An 18,472-nucleotide genomic window follows, 5' to 3' on the forward strand; every position below is an offset into this window, starting at 1 on the left:
TTGCTTGATTGACATTTAAAAATGCAATTTATTCAAGTGAGTTTATTACTTCATTCAGGAACATTATTACTTCATTGGATAAGATTTTTACTTCATTCCAGTAGGACTTCAAATGCTTCTACACATACTTCATTCCAATAATTTATTACATTATTCCATGTGTTTATTAAACCAATATTAGAGCCATGGCGGTGGTGATAGATATTGTAGAGAGAAAGAACGGCACGCGACGGCGAAACCACATTTACGTACTGGAATGAAGTAAAAACCTACTGGAATGAAGTAAAAACCTACTAGAATGAAGTAATATATTCTGGAACGAAGTTAAATCTTCGTAACATGTTAGTATGACTTATTTACCTTCGGATGAATTAAAATAGGTTCGTGATGAAGGCGAAAATAATTTATAAATTTCTATATCTTATCCATAAAAAACTAGATCTAAAAGCCCTAATTTGGTAGGGTTCGTGATGAAAGGATCTTTCATGTTATTCTTTGATGCTATCTTGGTCACATGAATGTCTCGTCCGCACATTATATTTATATGGTACTTCTTCTCAATGTGTTTGATAGCATTGTGGGCTCGTGGTTTTCTTGAGTTAGTCACTACTCCAAACTTATCACAATAAATTGTATAATACTCTTTGGCATCCTCGGAATCATGTTAAAGTCCATTAGGAAGCTTCTAAGCCATATTGTTTCCTTCAACTTATGAAGCAACCACATATTCAACTTCCATAATGGAGTGTGCGATGTACTTTTGCTTCACACTCCTCCATGACACTCTCAAGATGAACACATATTCAGAGGTTGATTTCCTTGAATATATATCAATTTGGAAATATGAACCAGTACAACTTAAAGGACATAGCTCATATGTGTGGTAAACTAGACTATAGGTCCTTTCATAAACGACGAAGGATATGAAACTCGTTTGATCTCATATATCTCACTATGCATCTTAGGACATACTATATCCTAAGACTAGGTAATTCCATGCCAAACAGATATGAACTCATTGCCAAAGCGTCTAAGCGTGATATAAGATTCTTAAGATAGATACAACATTATTTCTGATTATGTCTAGTCTCTCCTATATCATTCATCTCAAATTGAGTAGACAAGTAATCTCTAACATTAGATAACATCTTCTTGTTTCCGATCACTATAATGTAGCCCACACACAGTACCAAGAATAACTACATTTAGTAGGCATTGAAAGACCATTATAGAATTATCAAAAGTTGAGAGGCCATCAGCAACAGAGAGCTACAATGTTGAAAAAGTATCAAACACGTAAGATCTTCAGCTGTACATGATATATTTCTCTTGCACATACAGAAAAGTTCAATGCTACAACAAACTGCATATCCATTTCTAGACAACTAATGACATCTATGGTGTGCTACAATCTACACAAGGAATATAAGCTTTATTCGAGTCAGCAGTTCAATGGTGTATGTTTTCGTCAATGCAAAAGCTATTTAAGTTGTTGTGAAGTAACCCCACATGCTGCATCTAAGTCACTACAGTGCGAGAGCTGGATATGTAATGTAATGCCTGGACCTCATTGTCTTTTACAGCGCTGTTTCCACAAAACCTGCATTCCGGATTAAGTAAAAAAAGATTAGTGCCTAGCTTGATGTTAGACAGAGATTAACTTATAGATACTTCGAACTGGCCAAGTTGAGTACCAGAGGCTCGTCATCAGAGACATCCTTATCTACGGAATGAGAAGCGGACTTCTTGTTGAGCTTCTTTGAAGATTTTGCATGTCTATCTGTGTAGTCTGCTTCATCAGCCTCCTCTCCAGATTCTTCAGTGGCCTCCTCACTTGGCTGCTGCTTATCTGAAGAAGAAACAGCTTCATCATCCGATCCATGAGAATCTTGAGAATTCCTGCCAACATTCTCAGTATCTTCAGAATCTTTTTCTCTCTCTTTGGCCTCTTCATCATCACTCGGTAAGAGCTCAACATCTTCTTGAGGCTTTTCGCCGTCATCTTCTTCAGATGAAACCCTTGTATGTAAGGACTTGACACTTGTTTCAGTTGGTTCGTTATCTGCAGCGACAAAAATACATTAACACAACTTACTGCAATATTAGAAATCCAAAATAGGTTTGTTTAAATTGATAAAGGGAAACAACCATAACAGGAAAACAGGCATAACGTCACACTAGATTCTTGGTTCTCACTAACAAAAAATAGTATATTGATCGTTTACCTGAGCCAGAATTATCAATTGGTGACTTCATTGAAATTTCATGAGAAACAACACCTGGTGTTTTATAACTTTCCTCCAATGACTCACTCTCCAACACTAGTTTTGACCTTCCTTTTGGAGTCGTCCGTTGAGTTCTTTTACTTCTAACTTGAGATGGGGATCTGCCAGTAGATTAATGAGATGAAACTACTTACTAAAAGCAAGAAGCTAATCCCAGGACATTAAATAGCAATCACTCACTTTCGTCCCAATTTTTTGTTATGATTTGGGCCACCTCCTGATTTTTTTCTCAGACCAGATGACCTACAATAAAATGTTGGAAGAAGTTAGCCACCCACATGTCAGTTAACAACAAGGATTTTAAAAAGTGCAAGTAACTGAAGCTACAGTATTGAGATATCAATGCTAAACGAACAAAGAAAAGCACTTATTGTTCGAACTTCTAATGTTACTTAACGCATTTCGCAGTCAGTGATCATTTTTTCAACTTGTCTTTCTGAAAAACCAGAAGTGGCACATATATCAAAGCTCTTAACTATATAACAAAACAAGTATACTAATTTGTAGGCTCTGCAAAATGCCAAAGTTATGAATAATTCTTTTGTATACATACATATTTATTACTCCCTCCGTCTGCCGTTAGGAATCCCATTTCTCGGTGGCACGGGTTTTAAGAAATGTTGAGAAAAGTGGGTGGAAAATAGTTAATGGAATATGGGTCCCACTTGTATATATTAATTTTAAATGAAATGTGAGTGGAATGAGTTATTGGAATGTGGGATCCTATTACCATTTATAGGAAAAATGAACCGGGACTCCTATAAACCGACGGACTAAAATGGAAAAACGGGACTCCTATTCACGGACAGAGGGAATATATACTATACTACTACCAGGCATATTTTTGGTCAAAAAAGCGTTGCCATGACCAAATATTTCTCCAAGCTTTGTTTATGTTGCCAGGCCATTCACATCTTACCCTACCAGGCATATTTTTGGTCAAAAACAAAATGCCAACTCCAAGACAACCCACACAAAAGACCTCTGGTATACTAATTTCTAGGCTCTACAAAATGCAAAAAATTATGAATAATTCTTTTGCATACATACATATTTATTAATCCCTCCGTCCCCAAGGAATATGCACTTTGGGCTCGGCACGGGTTTTAATGTAAAATTGGTAAAGTAAGAGAGAGGTAGAGAGAAAAAGTAATTAAAGTATTGTTAGTGGAAAATGGGTCCCACCTCATTAGAGAAAAAACTTTCCAAAATTAGAAAGTTCATAGACTAAAAAGGAAGGAGTCCATATTCTTGTGGGACGGAGGGAGTATATACTATACTACTACGAGGCATATTTTTGGTAAAAAAAAAAAGCCTTGCCATGACCGAACATTTCTCTAAGCTTTGTTTATGTTACCAGGCCATTCACATCTTACCCAACCAGGCATATTTTTGGTCAAAACCAAAATATCAACTCCAAGACGACCCACACAAAAGACCTCTGCCATTTCAATTTCAGCAGACTTCCATTCACAGATGTAGATTTCAACAGACCAATATATAGCTCCCCAAACAAAAATAGACAGAGTGAAAATGTTGACTAAACATGCAACTACAAAATAAAATTAATTATTACACGCTGGTAAAATGATGTGATAACTTACCTTCCTTTAGGAGGAGAGTCCTTTGATGAACCAGATCGCTGCAAAAATATTTTATTGAATCATTAGACACAAATTTTGATTAACAGGATCGAACATTACATGCTCATATAATAGGATAAAAGGTTGGTTAACCTTGGCCTTTAGACCACTTTTAACAAGGTCCCAGCGCTCCCTATCTAATCGAAGAACTTCCACATCACCGTCGTCATACAATACCTTCGAAGTTCAAATTACTAATCAAGAGTCTTGCAGAAAGAATGCAAAAGAAATAAGACACTCCAAAATGCATCATACCACATGCTTGTTCTTCTCAGTATCAAATGACTTCACGACACCTTCATAGTACCTGTGGAAGGACACAAGCAATGTGTAACTGGTACGAATATTGAGAGATTTACCACGACATGTGCTAAGTTTTCACTTATGAAAATCCTTCTAGTGAATAATATGTTACTAGTCGGGAAGTCATCAATCATATTAGTGTAGAAGTTCAAAAGACAATTTCCGAAAGACTAGACCAGTTGGAATGGAGTATACTTAAATAGGGTTGGAATGGAGTATGCTTAAATAGGCCAGTTGAGTTGAGGAATTTCAGTTCCCAAATTCAAGCTTATTTAATGTAGTTAATTTCACATGTCAAAACTTACTTTCTGTGAGGGGGAATGGGACATAGAACTGAGGGAGTGTTATGAAGCTAAGGTACTAGTAACTCTTTATGGCAATGTCACTTGGATCAATATTTCAAGCCAGCAGAGTGGAAGTATAATTTGATGCCTTCCATTGGCATAACATTCTATATTCCAGTATTTTTATCCTAATTATAATACTCCCTCTTTCCCACGAAAAATAGTCTCATTTGTGAGCGGCATGTATCATATTGTGGATTGGTAAAGTAGGAGAAAGAAGAGAAAAGTGGGTGAAGTAGTGGAGAGAGAGAAGTGGTGAAAAAAGTTTCCATAAATAGAAATGGGACTAATTTTGGTGGACGAGCCAAAATGGAAAAATGAGACTATTTTTTCATGGACTCAGGGGGTAATAATTATACCAAAAGACCAAGGCAAAGAAAGTCCAGAAGAGCTTACAACTTATCCACCGGCCACCAAACTTTTATTCTGCAACCAATTAAGTCGCCTATGGAATTTTTCTTCTTCTTTGTTGTGCACTAACCACAAAAGAAAGTGAAAGCAGGATTAAGATTTAGCAAAGCAGAATTTTTAAGCACCCTCAATTGAAATCGATGACTTGCATAAAATTCAGAAGATATATCATAGACCCAATTACAAGGTTTTGAATGGTGAATGCAAGGCAATGGAAACCCAATGAAGGGTATGGCAAAAGCAGCATGACAGTACAGTGCACTGAACATAGAGCATAGACCTAAGTACTACAACATGCTAACAAATTATTATGGCTTCATACATATACAAACTCAGACCACACACATAGGGAAGAAAAAAGATACGAGTTTTCCAAATTAGCAAGTTAGCGTTCACATTCATATTTCACAAAGAACACCATAGTTAAAACTAACCTTTTCTAATCCAGTAGCATTGCTATGGTTTTGCTTCTTTTGAGATCCCAACGTGGAAGAACTGATAGAGAGCAGGCTATCAGTATTTGATACTTTCTTAGACTTCTGCAGATAATAAGAAGGATCATGACTGCTCCAATTAATTTCAAAGATCACTAAGGTTTCATATTACAGTATTTGAAAAGATACCTTAGCTTCTTGGGTGTTCTTTAGCTCCATATGAGGATCTGTGCTAGCACGTTTACCTTTTTTCTTTGAGGAGGAGATCAGTTTCTTAACACGTAGAGTAAGCAATTCCGAATCTACAGGTTCAGTTTTTTCATGCACACGTTGATCTTCTGAACTAGTTTGAGAGTTATCATTTAATTTGTCAAAGTCAATGTTATTATTCACATTATTTACATTAGAAGGTCTCTTAGAACCTTTAGAAGTAACAGCTCCAAGAGACTTTTGAGCTTGAACAGATGATCTCCTATGTTTTGGTACAGAAACATCTGTTGGTTCACTCGAACGAATTTTACTTTTCTGAGGCTGATGGTCACATCTCCTAGTTTTGCGATCATGTCCATGACCATTACTTGACTCGAACTTTCTTTTTGCACCTTGATTACCAGAATTCATTTCTTTCACCATTTGCAAGATACTAAAATCATTTTCTTTTTCCACTTCAGCTTGTGCATGCTCATGCTTCACCTCTTTTCTCGTCTTTGCTGCCTTGGCTTTTAGACGTTGTAACAACTTCCCCAAAGGCATCTCATTGCCCTCTGTATCACTGTCCTTCACAGTATCATCCTCCGAGTCAACTGGTTTTTCCTGAATACAAAGAAACATAAATTAACTGGCAAGTTAGGATATGAAAGAAACGCACGACACTGGGTTGTATAGTTGACAATCTTACAATTTCTTTAACATCCAGTTGCAGTGACTCGAAGTAGGCCAACATACCCTCATCAGCCACCCATGCCGTTGCAGCACCAACCTAGCATCAAATGAAGTGTGTAACCAAACATGGACATCACAGATTATAACCTAGTATACGGACACGGCTAAGATATTAAATTTCAAAACAAGTATTTGCACATAAGATCACAACCTATTTTCAGCTGAACAATTAATGGAAATGGGTTCAATCTCTGCAAGAGAAACAACTCAAGCAATGGTGGAAAATCAATAATAGTTCACAAAAACATATCTCAAACTGCATGACAGTTCAAGACCGTCTGATGACATATCCAAGTTGCAAACACGGCACTGTTCTTTCATTAGCCAGTACCGTACATGTTTCATGCTAGTGATTAGATCAATACAGTCTGACATGTGACAGATCTGATATGGGAACTGTCGAAATAGTCAAACTACTTACTCAGCGCCCCTTATTGGCTGGAGTCTGATGATAGAAAAATGGATTGACATTCTCATCATTTAGGCCTAACCTAGGATGGAGGAGTTCAAGTTGACATATTTTACTGAGAATTTATATTAAAGAATCAAAACTAATCTATAAGAGATCCGGCAGTGCTCAGCATGTCTCGAACATGAGGTGCAGAGAATAGAATGTGTACAAACTGAAAAATTCATTGCCTATATCGTTAGAGCACATAAAATTGTACTCAACTACAAAGCTTGATACAGTCTTCTATCATAGACGTCATTGAAGTAATCAGACTTCAATTTTAAAATTATAGCACAGAACACAAACCACTTTTGACAGAAATCGTGTCATATCTTTACTTGAAGATGACTTGCTTTTAGAACAGGTAGCACATAATCCAATTCAAGAGGAGCAAAAATCCACTCTTGCAAGATATAATCAAACAATACAGCTAAAATATACTACATGAAGAAGCTGATTAGGCATACCAGCAAGCCATTTTCATCTTTCTTCTCAAGTGTACTGTACAGCACTGGAGGTAGGACCACAGGTGTACTTTCTTGAAGTTCACCTTGGTTTTCAGTTACTCGTTTAATAATTGACACACCAAGGTCACATAGAGCATGGGAGTTCTGCAACATGTGAGTTGAAATAAACATATTGTCATTAAAACATCATAGAACTCATTAATATTCGAACAGTTGAATATCCTGTGTACTCGGAAAAAAACAAATTACACTTAATGATATCTAATACCAAACCTTTGATTTAGATATATCCAAGGCATCTTCTGAGCACTTGATACATTGAAATATTGAATGCAGTAATCCAATGCTTTCCTTATTCTTGCTCAGACTGACATCTAATTTTCCATCTGCATCTCCATGTACTAGCACACGCAGGAAGAAGTACAACTGCCTGAAGTAGACAAAGTTATACAAAATTAGGTATGAAGAAAGAAGTTAACCACACACCATGCTAAAACATATAAGTGCAGTGGTGATGGTTCTTTCCGCAAAAGTTATACACTAACCACATTGTATTAATCTAATCAAGTATCAGTTAGACATGGACAGACACGTCATTATCAGATAAAAGAAGCTAAAAATGTCTCCAACTGTATTGTATTAATCAAGTGATGTTAGGGCACAACTTAACAAACTTCAATCACATTTTTTTCAGAAGCAAACCCAGCATCAGTAATTAACATCCAATGACCATACAAACGAACAAAATTAATCATGGTGAAAACTGAGCTGGCACTATCATCTAGCAACTTAAAAGCTAAAGTGGACATCATTACAAATTTGCACGTGTTGCTGCTTCGGCTCATCTTTGCTTAAGTTTTGGGGCTTAGCATAAAAAGGCAATGTGCCAATTTTCCAGATATGCAATTAGGTGCAAACCAAGGTGCTTTTGATGGAAACACTCTCAAGCAAACCACAAGAAAGAGAACAAAAATTCCAACATCTTTCCTAATATTTTTTTTGGCATATTCCATTGATCCTTCTCACTCTGAGAGGATTAATCACTTCCCATGGTCAAGTTATTTATTAGAGCCGACATAAATTATTTCAGTCAACTAGAACTTATGGGTGCCAATCCTTTCAAATAGATTGTATGAACCATAAAATGAAGCCACTTGCATGCAATTTGTTAGTTTCACCCTTTCCTGTTTGAGTCGGAGAGCTCTCCACTTATGGTAGGGGGGATATGCTTGTTAAAACTCAAAATTGATATGAATGAGAATCAAAATCCCAAATCACAATTGACATTAGTTTGTCAGAATGCATTTCCTATCTAGTAGTTTGCAACTAAAATAGCATACAAAGAATCAGACAACTTTTCTAAACAATTGAGCCCCGCTAGCATCATGATAACACATCACAGTTGTGTTATCTCAGCAATTATAGAACTATTTCTATTTAACCCCCTAACATGTGCGCCATTACAATCTTGCAGCAAGGTACATGAAACGTATAGCAAGCAGTAGAGACTAATATTCTAATTCTGTGAAAAAATGGAAATTTGAAACTCTCATAGTTTTCTAGGTTGTGTAAACAGCTTCACATTTCCAATTATACTATTAATAAAGAAAAAAACACATGTAAAATCAGACAATGGTGATGAAGAAACATCATCAGGTTATCCATCAGAAAGCTAAAGCTTATCAAATGTTATTCAACTAAGATACACATTCAACATGGGGTTTGGTTCAGAAAGGGTTCCGCTCAGAGTCTATTATGACAGTAGAGACAATATAAGAGGACTTCAAATGAATTATTACGAGCTGTGTGATATTTGTTCAATCTCTAACCGATTAATAAAAATTGTTGAGTAGATAATTCAATTACCTGTACATAGGTTCAAATGCTTTGACATCTTTGCATTCATCAACATTAGGAAATGAAGGATGATGAGCGAGCGAATGGACCACATATGGGAGAATATATTCTGGATAGATTGACGGGGAGTTAGAATCAGTTTGCAAAGAAATTTGGCGTGCCCTCCGTTGCCTGCACATCTGGATGATTTCATTTAAATAGCGTTTATTCTGCAAAAGAAATAAGGTAGGTCATACATTTCTTAAACATCTGTAACGTTCCTCTGCTAGGTAATATACAAGCAATGTTCAAGCAAACACATTAAGTGATAACTAAACACACGCACACACACACATATATACACACCTCTTCAAAATCTGACTGTGAAGAGGAAATATCCAGCAGGAAGGCGCAAGCAAACTTTGGATCTAAAATGTGGTCTCTCACATATTGGTGAACCTTGTGAAGAAGCAACTTTTTTACCTCAGGAAAGTCATCCTACATCCATGGTTGAGAGAGTGAGAACTGCACCACTTTCTATTTACAATAATACAAGTCAGATTCTACCTCTGAGCTTCTCAATGCAAGGTAAAGAACATTAACAGGAATTTTGTGCTCCCACTTCTTCAATAGCCGGAGAACAGCTTTTGCTGCAGCAAGTTTCAAATGTGCCCTATCTACTAAACTGTAACACAGAAAGGGGCACTATATCAACTTAGAAAATGTAAAGCAATACCTGTCCCAGTGAAGAGAAGTTTGGAATTAAACTCATTAAAGTTATTTTCAGCATTCAAAGTTACCTTGACTCGATCTCCCTCGAAATTTCACCAAACATGAGTATGTTCATAAGAATTCCAATTACATCATCTATTCGGGGATTGGAATTAGGATCTTTTACAGATAAACAGCTCTTGACCAAAGCTTTAAGCCCAAAAATCTGCAGAGACATTTCATAAATGTATTTAGTTTGAAAAGGCTTTCCCAAGTGGACTGTTATACATGTGGAGGTACGAAGCGAGCCAATGAGAAGACCTTTAAAGAGCAGGGTCCACTTCTATCAGCCCAGCAAGTAGATCCATCTCCTGTTTTCTGCAAGTGAAGCATGTTTCATCAAAAATATATACAACAAGAAAAAAAGATAATATGGATCATATCTTTGGCCATCTAGATGCATACTTGTCCGACCTCCAGTATGTTTTCCTTGATGAACTTTTTAACCTCAATCTCTCTAGTTTCATAGACTGGCAAAGCAGCTTGTGCTATGCATCCAAGAGATTGTAATACAGCAGGCAGGTGGGACTTCTCTTCGAGCATATCAACTAGCCTCTATTAAAACGAAATATTCAAAACTTGAATCATCACATTTGATAGAAACAAAAGATAAACAAAAATATGGACAAAACTGCAGGACCAAGGAGCATGTATGAATAAGAGAAGATTATAGACAGAGTAAAAGAAAAAGAAGGAACAGAACCTTATAGAGAACTGATAGTGCCATAAGCCCATCATCTTTTGTGATAGATGCCAGGGCATAAACAGCATATTTAGCCTGTCTTCGGCTACCCTCAATGCATATGCGCTCAAGAATAAGGTCTAATGACCTATAAGCAGAATAATCATATTAAATGAAAAGGTACCAAAATAAATTAGCTTTACAATTTGTAGAAAAATAAATCAGGATTCAGGAAATGAAAATATTTAGGTTCACGAGATTTTTCTAACCTTGACGATACACCAAGTTGTTCTCGGATAGTACTCCCAGCCTTTGCAAGAATATGCAGAGTCCCTTCCTTCAGTATTTCATTGTCATCCTCGAGAAGATGTACCAGATCTTCTTCTAATCCGCCAAGCAGTGAAGGATAAAATCGAGCAAGAATCTGAAAATGTGTCCCATCATAAGAACATATAATTATGCAATACCATTTCTACTGAAGAGTGAAGAGTCATTTTAAGAAAATCAAAGTGTGTTTTTCCAAGAAGATTCAATAAAGTGATTTGAGTGTCAGGCTCAAGCTCAATATAACAGCCATTTCAGTATACTTCAAAAGGCAATATACAATATTATAATGATTCGCAGTGCTCAACAACAATGATTCAACTTCTGCTTAAATATAAATTTAATATCCATGGTTACTCTATAAAATAGTTAAACACCTAACAGGCAAATATAACGAACCACCAAAATGTTTGTACAGAACCAAGTGTCATACCACAAGAACAGTCATGCAGGACGCGAGTATCTCAGAACTTTCAGAAGTTTTCTGTATGCGGGCCTCCAGAAGAATTTCTCTAACATGATCTTTGTTGAAAAGTAGATAAGAGGTTTTCAAAGAGAGAGTAGTAAGGAATCCATAGAGTCGATGCTTCTGACCAAGGATTTCTAACAAATCACCCTGCATCAGGTTCAAAGTCTTTCAAAGTTCATATATGATGTTAAGAAACATTTTGTGTTCCATTACTGAAGGAAGAATATAAAGCAAATAAAAGTGTAGAAACATAGAGTGTGATAAATCGACTCACCCGCAAGCTACTGCATTGAGCAGAGCTGGTATTGGGATCAAGAAGTTGCTTCAAGATTTTCCAAATGTTGGAATCTCTTAATTGGTCAAGAATGTGAAAATTCTCCTCTGCCTTCGCAGGATCAGTGAAACATCGAGACATAACTCGGAAGCAATACATTACTTTCTTCCGGATCTCAGTGCCATCACCTTCCTGCACATGGACCCAGCATTTTCATTAGATACTACACATGCTTTAGCCAAGAATTCAGGAAACACAAACTCCTTGAAGGAAAACCTGAGTTAGCTGTCTAAGGGAAAGGTACTTCTGCATCTCTTGTTGTAACCTGAATTTACAGTAAAAAAGAATACAGGTTTGTAGCTAAAGATCATCCAGCTGAAGCCTGAAGCAACACTATGACATGGTAAAAAAAAAATTTAAAATCATTCATAGATTCAAGCATTTGTACTAACCTTTGTTTCTGCTCTAATATCTTCTCAAGAGCTGTTACCTCAACTTTGTCAAACCCCGAAAAGATCATAACCCATCTTTTAACCTTGTCTCTGACAGAAAAGTCAGCTGGGAACAAGGACATGGCCAGGATAGGTTCTACCGCATCCGATCTGCAGAGAGAACAAGCCTTTCAACATTAGTATATTACTTATCACAAATTAGGAATGCTACTATAGAGATCCTTAGACACCAAAATATACATATATAACCAAATTTACATCAATATCATCTTCATAGTGGCGTTAGTTTTGAACATAAACATAATAACTGCCTAAATCATAGTCGATTGTTTTTTGTAAACATTCCATCCAAATTTACATCAGAGTCATCTTCGTAGTGGTGACATAGTGGATTGCTTTTTGTCACCACTATGAACATATATACCTTATTCAGGATTGTTTTTTGTATATATTCCATCCACAACTAATCATATGAAACCAGAAGCTCCCAAGTTACCTGAAATCTTTATCATAGAAGCATCTCAATATCTTGCTGACAACCCAACCATATTCATCATCCTTTAATGAACCACGAGACTGCTTCATGCAAGATGTTCTGTGTATCTCCGCTAACCTCTCCATGGTATACCTTTTAACCAGAAGCTGGATGTGTGGAGAAACATATCTTAAGAATTAAGGGAGTAGATGTCAAGAATGAGCAATGGAATAGTTATATACAGGGAGCTAGGTCCGTACAGATTTATCACGTAGGCGTTCTGAGACTAGCTTGATAGTTTCAACTGGAACTGATGTGAGGGCATGACATGCCACATCACAAACCACAGAAACAACTTTTTTGCGTACATTTTCATCATAGTCCAACAGACGGTCACAAAGAGCAGCTGGAAATTAAACAAAGCCATAGATCTTCAGACTAAAGAACCCCACAATAATTTGAGGGATATTTTGTACTTGAATTCCTTACAGATTATTTGATGAGCTTCACTCCTGAAAGGATTCTCCAAAAGGCAAGTCTTAACATGCTCAAGTACAGACATTCTGACCTCCACTGCTCTATCAGTCAATCTTTTGAGAAACTCCACAAAGACAGGCTTGAATGACTCAGAAATAGTAGATCCCGGCAGAGCAAACAGATCACCAGCTAAACTCACTGCTTTCATGCGAATGTCCAGCTGATCACTCTGTTGATATCAAACTTAAAAACTGATGACCTGGCTATTTTTTAACATATCCTATGTAAAATTAAATTATGAATTTCAAGAATGAACTGATATAAAAGAACTTGACATAAATGAAGCATAACTATGACGATAGAGAGAAGCTCCACTAGAGAGTGGCTGTCAACAGAAACTCTATGAAAATAAAAATTACTATGACAATTGACTACTAAATACTAACACACTAGGTCATGTCCACATACCTAAACAAACAAATAAAGAAAATATATTTCAATTTGTGCTTGGAATCAACTAGAGAAAACTTATTCATGCAGGAAACAATAAAATGCATAAAACATATTGAGGACGATTACCAGTAATTCTCCAGTTAGATAAGGTACAACTCCAGATAAGATTTGAGGAGCACAGCGATAGATGTCATAAAGTACAGCATGGTAATCAATCTCACATATCAGGGATCTACTTTCTCCTGACATAGATGACACAAGAAACTGCCTTATGCTACTCTCCAGTTTTACAGCACAATTCTCTATCACATTCAAAGCAATCTTCTTTGCAGCAGCAGTTACCGCCTAAAAGCAAAAACCCAAAGTGTAATATCTATATAACAGAAAGGCGCTGAAACTTACAAAATAAAATAAAAAACGGAAAGAGGTCAGCTGAGGAAACATATGCTTACCTTTCTATCATCGCCTAAAACGGTCAGTAATGTAACCAAAAGATTTTCTGGTACATCCTCACTCTCTTCTAAGATTACCTCCATGATTGTTTGCATTGAACTCAAGACATTCCCTGGAAGCTCATCTCTGCATGCGATGAAAAAGTGAAGGTTACTAAGTCAATATATCAGTACAAGAATGCATGTCAACCAGATTAACAGAAGCACCAGTAATTACATAGGATGATAGAGGCATCCAGTGTTTAAAGAAGTTGGGGCTGAAATTTAACGACAGTGTGACGTAACGTCCCTGTTATATGCAGGAGAGGCTAGCCTTTATCCAGATGAAACCAAGATTATCAATTTATAGATTCGAAGTAAATATGAGTACATTTTTATAATAATGCAATACATATGAATTATAAGGATATTGTAAAATAAACTATTAAAATGCTAGTAATATATATATAAACATGATATCAATAAATTATAAATACAAGAAATTAATACACATATTATTACATACAAAAGCTTTAATAGTAACTGAAGACATTTTATTCTCCAAATCTTCCTAAGAATAAAGATTAAAATATAAAACTTTCCCCCCATATACTCTTTACTATTACTAATTTACATATAAAACTTTTAATTATAATATTATCATCATCACTACAAATCTATATCTGAATAAAGTTCTCTTGGCAACATGGATTTTCACTATGATCAAATCACAAGGTTCACGTGTTCTGTCATTTTCACTAGCTGGCCACGTCAAGCAGGACCAAAGTCACTAAACAGCAAGTTCAAAATATCCATACATAATCAATCAAGATAATACATGTCATTTGATACAGCCTCTATCAACAAACTAGTAACTAGACACTAAAAGTGATATTAAAGTTATGAATCATCTTTAGTCAGCCATCCTCTCTTGGGTTTTGATACCAATACGAAAACGAGAATAGATGCATTTACAGGTCGAAATAGAATATAACGGAAAGAAATAATTCAAAGAAAAGTCGAAATCCAGTTTGCATGACAAAACTGTGTAACTTGAATTTAATCCTTAGTCTTAACCAACAAACTAAGGGAGAGTCAGAAACGACGGTGACAACTAAAAAGTAACTAAAGCTGATGGAACACACCTGGCAACTGAAAAGAAAGTATCAAACATTTCATTTATGAGATCATCACATTCAAGATCCAGCATCACAACGCATGATCTATATCTGGCAAGTGTTTCAAGAATAACGACCCTCCTTCCAAATGATGGGCTATTTACATCAATTAAACCACTGAATGTACCCACAATCAACTGAAAAATGTCCTGTAAACAGAAATAATCAGAACTCTCCCTGTATATTGAAGGTTGAAACTGAAGCACCTAACTGACATGTTTTCTCCACCACCAATGGACTCTTACAGTCTTACGAGATAAAAAGTACCTTTAAGACATCATCATCATAAGGAGCCTCAGGTGCAGTGATTCGAGTTATCTCACAGATGCATGCAGCCACAAAGAGCTTGACCTCCCGATCTTGATGTTTGAGAAGTTCTGGTTTGACAAGGGCATTCAGGAGAGGCTGCATGGACTCCACCATTGATTTTGGAGGTGACTGATCCAATTCACACAGATATATTGCTCCTTGCTGCATGAGAAAGCATCCAAATTATAATATATAATAAATTGCATATATAAGTATGCGAAAAACTAGCAGTGTACTATAGCTAACTTAATAAGATATTCCAAAGTACTTCATCTGTTCCATAGTAATAGAGTCATTTTGCCATTTTAGTACGTTCCATAGTAATAGAGTCATTTCCCTTTTTAGTAAAAGTCAACACATTTTTCCACACCTACTTTACTCTCTCTTACATTTTTCTCTCTTCATCCCTCTACCTTTTTCATTTTCCACTTTATTCTCCATTTATTTAACTCACCTAACACAATTTTTCTTAATCTCCGTGCCGAAAAGAAACGCCTCCGTTACTATGGAACGGAGGCCAATTAGCAGGATGTGTTCCTAGAGAAGAAAAAAACTTTGCAGCACATAAGGAGCACAACTCCCGTCAAAAAAATTTAACCCCCTGATCTAGAAAAAATATAAATTATAGAAATTGGGGAATTGGAATAAACAGATGGTTCATCAAAAGTCAATAAATATCGTTTTTAAAAAATGAAATCTGGTTGACTGTCCACATGAAATATTAATAAGGCTTCTGATTGGAGAAACAGCCAGCCAACAATGACTGGGTATGTTCAATTATACTTCCTCCGTCCACAAAAAATAGTCTCATGGGTGGACGGCACGGGTTTTAATGAGAAATTAGTAAAGTGAGAAACAGAAGGGGAGAAAGTGGGTAAAGTAAGGGAGAGGAGAGAAAGTGGGTAAAATATGAAAGAGAGAGATAAAAAGTGGTAAAGTATTTGAAAGAAACTTCTCCATTTTTGGATGGGATTATTTTTGTTGACGAACCGAAATGGAAAGATGAGAACACTTTTTGTGGACGGAGGGACTATAACCATATGTGGACAACTCTTACAATTCGAGACCTTTCTCCCCTGCCACTCGAGATTCTTATGTCGCTCAGGACACTGACACCTTTTGATGTTATACTGTTATCAACTAATCTGTATGTAGAAGGCACGGCACGGCGTGCTTTTCTAGCATTCTTGGCAGCAGCAACTTCAAACACTGGGAGTAGAAAAATTGTCGAATGGCTTGGAGAGGCGCATATACTAGTGGGCACCGGGACTCTTATCCAACCATTGTACTAGAGGCAGCCGTCAAGTCGCCAACAACTATTTCCATCAATACTATTTGACTATGGATTTGGCATGCGTTCTTTGGGCCAGCCGGCTCCAACAACAACATCAACATCCTCAACTACTCTCATGTCTTCAACAAAGTGTTGAATGGTAAGGTATCCGTGGTATGGGCTATTCTCTCACCGATGATATCTACCCAAAATGGCTGATGTTTTTAAAGACCATTTTGTGTCCAAATGAGCCGAAAAGAGCCCTTTTGCCCAAAAACAAGAGTCCGCTCAAAAGGAAAATGATGCTGGACAAGCAATCGGGGCGTACATGGCACAAGGAGGTGTTTGCCATCGTTATATATGTGAGCATTATATTGCAACTGAAAAATGTTGTGGCCCACGACATTCCGAGATCGCCATATGCTTCGTTAGTTAACACATGATCGTGAAGCCCAGACTCCAAAAAAGATTAAATTGAAGAAATTTGGGGGTTTTAAGTCACTTTGATACATGCTTAGAATTTTCATCAATTACTACAATATTTTGTTTCAATTATTCAATTTTTTATTTTAACTGTGTAATTTTAGTTTTAAATGAAATTTGTGTTATTTTCTATATCCGCATTTGAATTTAATTATGATTACAAATTATATGAAATATGAGTAAGAAAGAATTAGAGAAGAAAGAGATGATAGCATGAATAGTGCACTAAGGAAAATTCTGTGAATAGTGAGTAGTGTAAATGAAGAAAAATTAGAGTGAGCATAATTGTGAATGTCCTAATTCGAGTTAGCAGAGTTCAACATCACAACCTCGACTAAATTCTCAAACCACTAGGACTGTCACACCAGTTCGGAAATGAACCCTAATTCAACTCCAGTAATCACTGAAACGCGAATTACACAAATTTCAAGCATGCATCCAGAAACAAAACTCCCAAACAAGCATAAATCAATTCGTAATTCCAAAAAAACAAGAGCAGACTTTCGGTAAAACTCGAAATGCATACAAGAAGTTATCACATCACCTTCAAGAGCTTAACGAGGGCATCTTTTGAAGCCGGAGGAGTCTCCAACTTCGATCCCACCTCCTTGAGCTGCTGCTGCAGCTTCTGAGCCATCGAAACGAAAATCCTCAGCCCTTCAAATTGCGTTGCTTGTCATAGAGCTACGGTTAGTGCGTTTTTGCAATTGCAGCGGCAGAATTGGGGGTTTTTCCGTCGTTTCGGTCAAGACTGTGTAACAGCTATTCGGTTTTTCAAATTAATTAACAAGTGAAATAAGCGGTCTTGCCCGATTCATGAGATAATTATCGCTTCAGATCTTTTGCTATTTGGGGCTGGATTATTTGCAGTCGAGGGCTTCTCATTCGTGCTATCTGGGGCTGGATTATTTGCAGTCGTGGGCTTCTAGTTCGTGGTGTTTATGTTTTTAGCACCTTGGATAGCGTTTTGAAGTGGACTTTTTTGCTAGCTTCTTTCTCATAAATGTGGCAAAAGTAGGCATTTTGATTCTTAAAAATACTTCCACTATCCTATGTCCTACTAATAATAGTAGTATTTCATAAAATTGTCTTATTTATAATATATTCAAATAAAATTTAAAAAATATATATCTAAGTTTGTCTTTGTTATAACTTATAAGTGAAATTTAAATATTGTACAATAATTGGCCGGTAATTGAGGAACCGAGATTCGGAGAACCGGTTCCATTTCTGATACCGTTTCCAATATTTTCTAAAATTTTGGTTCTGGTTCTACCCGGAACTGACCGATTCTCACCCAGAACC

At 36.5% G+C, this 18,472-nt stretch overlaps 1 protein-coding gene across 3 annotated transcripts; it reads right to left on the reverse strand.

The window, feature by feature from the left end:
• Positions 1 to 1,275: 1,275 nt before the first annotated feature.
• Positions 1,276 to 18,064, reverse strand: LOC125212588 (sister chromatid cohesion protein PDS5 homolog A-like). 3 transcript variants are annotated; one of them, XM_048112798.2, is made up of 33 exons: positions 17,712 to 18,064; positions 15,370 to 15,573; positions 15,070 to 15,251; positions 13,946 to 14,072; positions 13,620 to 13,838; positions 13,053 to 13,269; positions 12,824 to 12,969; positions 12,585 to 12,730; positions 12,089 to 12,238; positions 11,913 to 11,961; positions 11,637 to 11,828; positions 11,327 to 11,509; positions 10,839 to 10,993; positions 10,591 to 10,717; positions 10,302 to 10,442; positions 10,149 to 10,205; positions 9,917 to 10,053; positions 9,684 to 9,801; positions 9,483 to 9,614; positions 9,147 to 9,346; positions 7,554 to 7,710; positions 7,281 to 7,424; positions 6,319 to 6,399; positions 5,610 to 6,233; positions 5,421 to 5,525; positions 4,972 to 5,051; positions 4,184 to 4,235; positions 4,022 to 4,105; positions 3,890 to 3,927; positions 2,466 to 2,528; positions 2,226 to 2,386; positions 1,695 to 2,062; positions 1,276 to 1,600 (listed from the first exon to the last, which is right to left on the reverse strand). In XM_048112798.2, exons 1-33 carry the CDS (start codon positions 17,802 to 17,804, stop codon positions 1,568 to 1,570), a joined length of 4,965 nt encoding a protein of 1,654 aa, XP_047968755.1. In that variant the 5' UTR covers positions 17,805 to 18,064; the 3' UTR covers positions 1,276 to 1,567. The 3 variants fall into 3 exon arrangements, with proteins under 3 accessions (XP_047968755.1, XP_047968754.1, XP_088923249.1); XM_048112797.2 differs by having other exon boundaries at positions 10,293 to 10,442; positions 17,712 to 18,063; XM_089067123.1 differs by lacking the exons at positions 15,370 to 15,573; positions 17,712 to 18,064 and adding an exon at positions 14,163 to 14,258 and having other exon boundaries at positions 10,293 to 10,442; positions 15,070 to 15,172.
• Between the last annotated feature and the right edge of the window lie 408 nt (positions 18,065 to 18,472).

This window comes from Salvia hispanica, chromosome 3 (genome assembly GCF_029641045.1).
Source record: "Salvia hispanica isolate PSC_SH4W2 chromosome 3, Shi_PSC_v1, whole genome shotgun sequence".
Lineage (NCBI taxonomy): Eukaryota > Viridiplantae > Streptophyta > Magnoliopsida > Lamiales > Lamiaceae > Salvia > Salvia hispanica.

What these genes read in the sequence shown, in the direction of transcription:
- LOC125212588 (XM_048112797.2), bottom strand. Translation starts at nt 17,804, where the DNA reads ATGGCTCAGAAGCTGCAGCAGCAGCTCAAGGAGGTGGGATCGAAGTTG. An exon ending in TTCTATGATAAAGATTTCAG is followed by an intron (nt 12,239 to 12,584) that starts GTAACTTGGGAG and finishes TTCTCTCTGCAG; the next exon opens with ATCGGATGCGGTAGAACCTA. An exon ending in TCGAGGGAGATCGAGTCAAG is followed by an intron (nt 9,802 to 9,916) that starts GTAACTTTGAAT and finishes TCTGTGTTACAG; the next exon opens with TTTAGTAGATAGGGCACATT.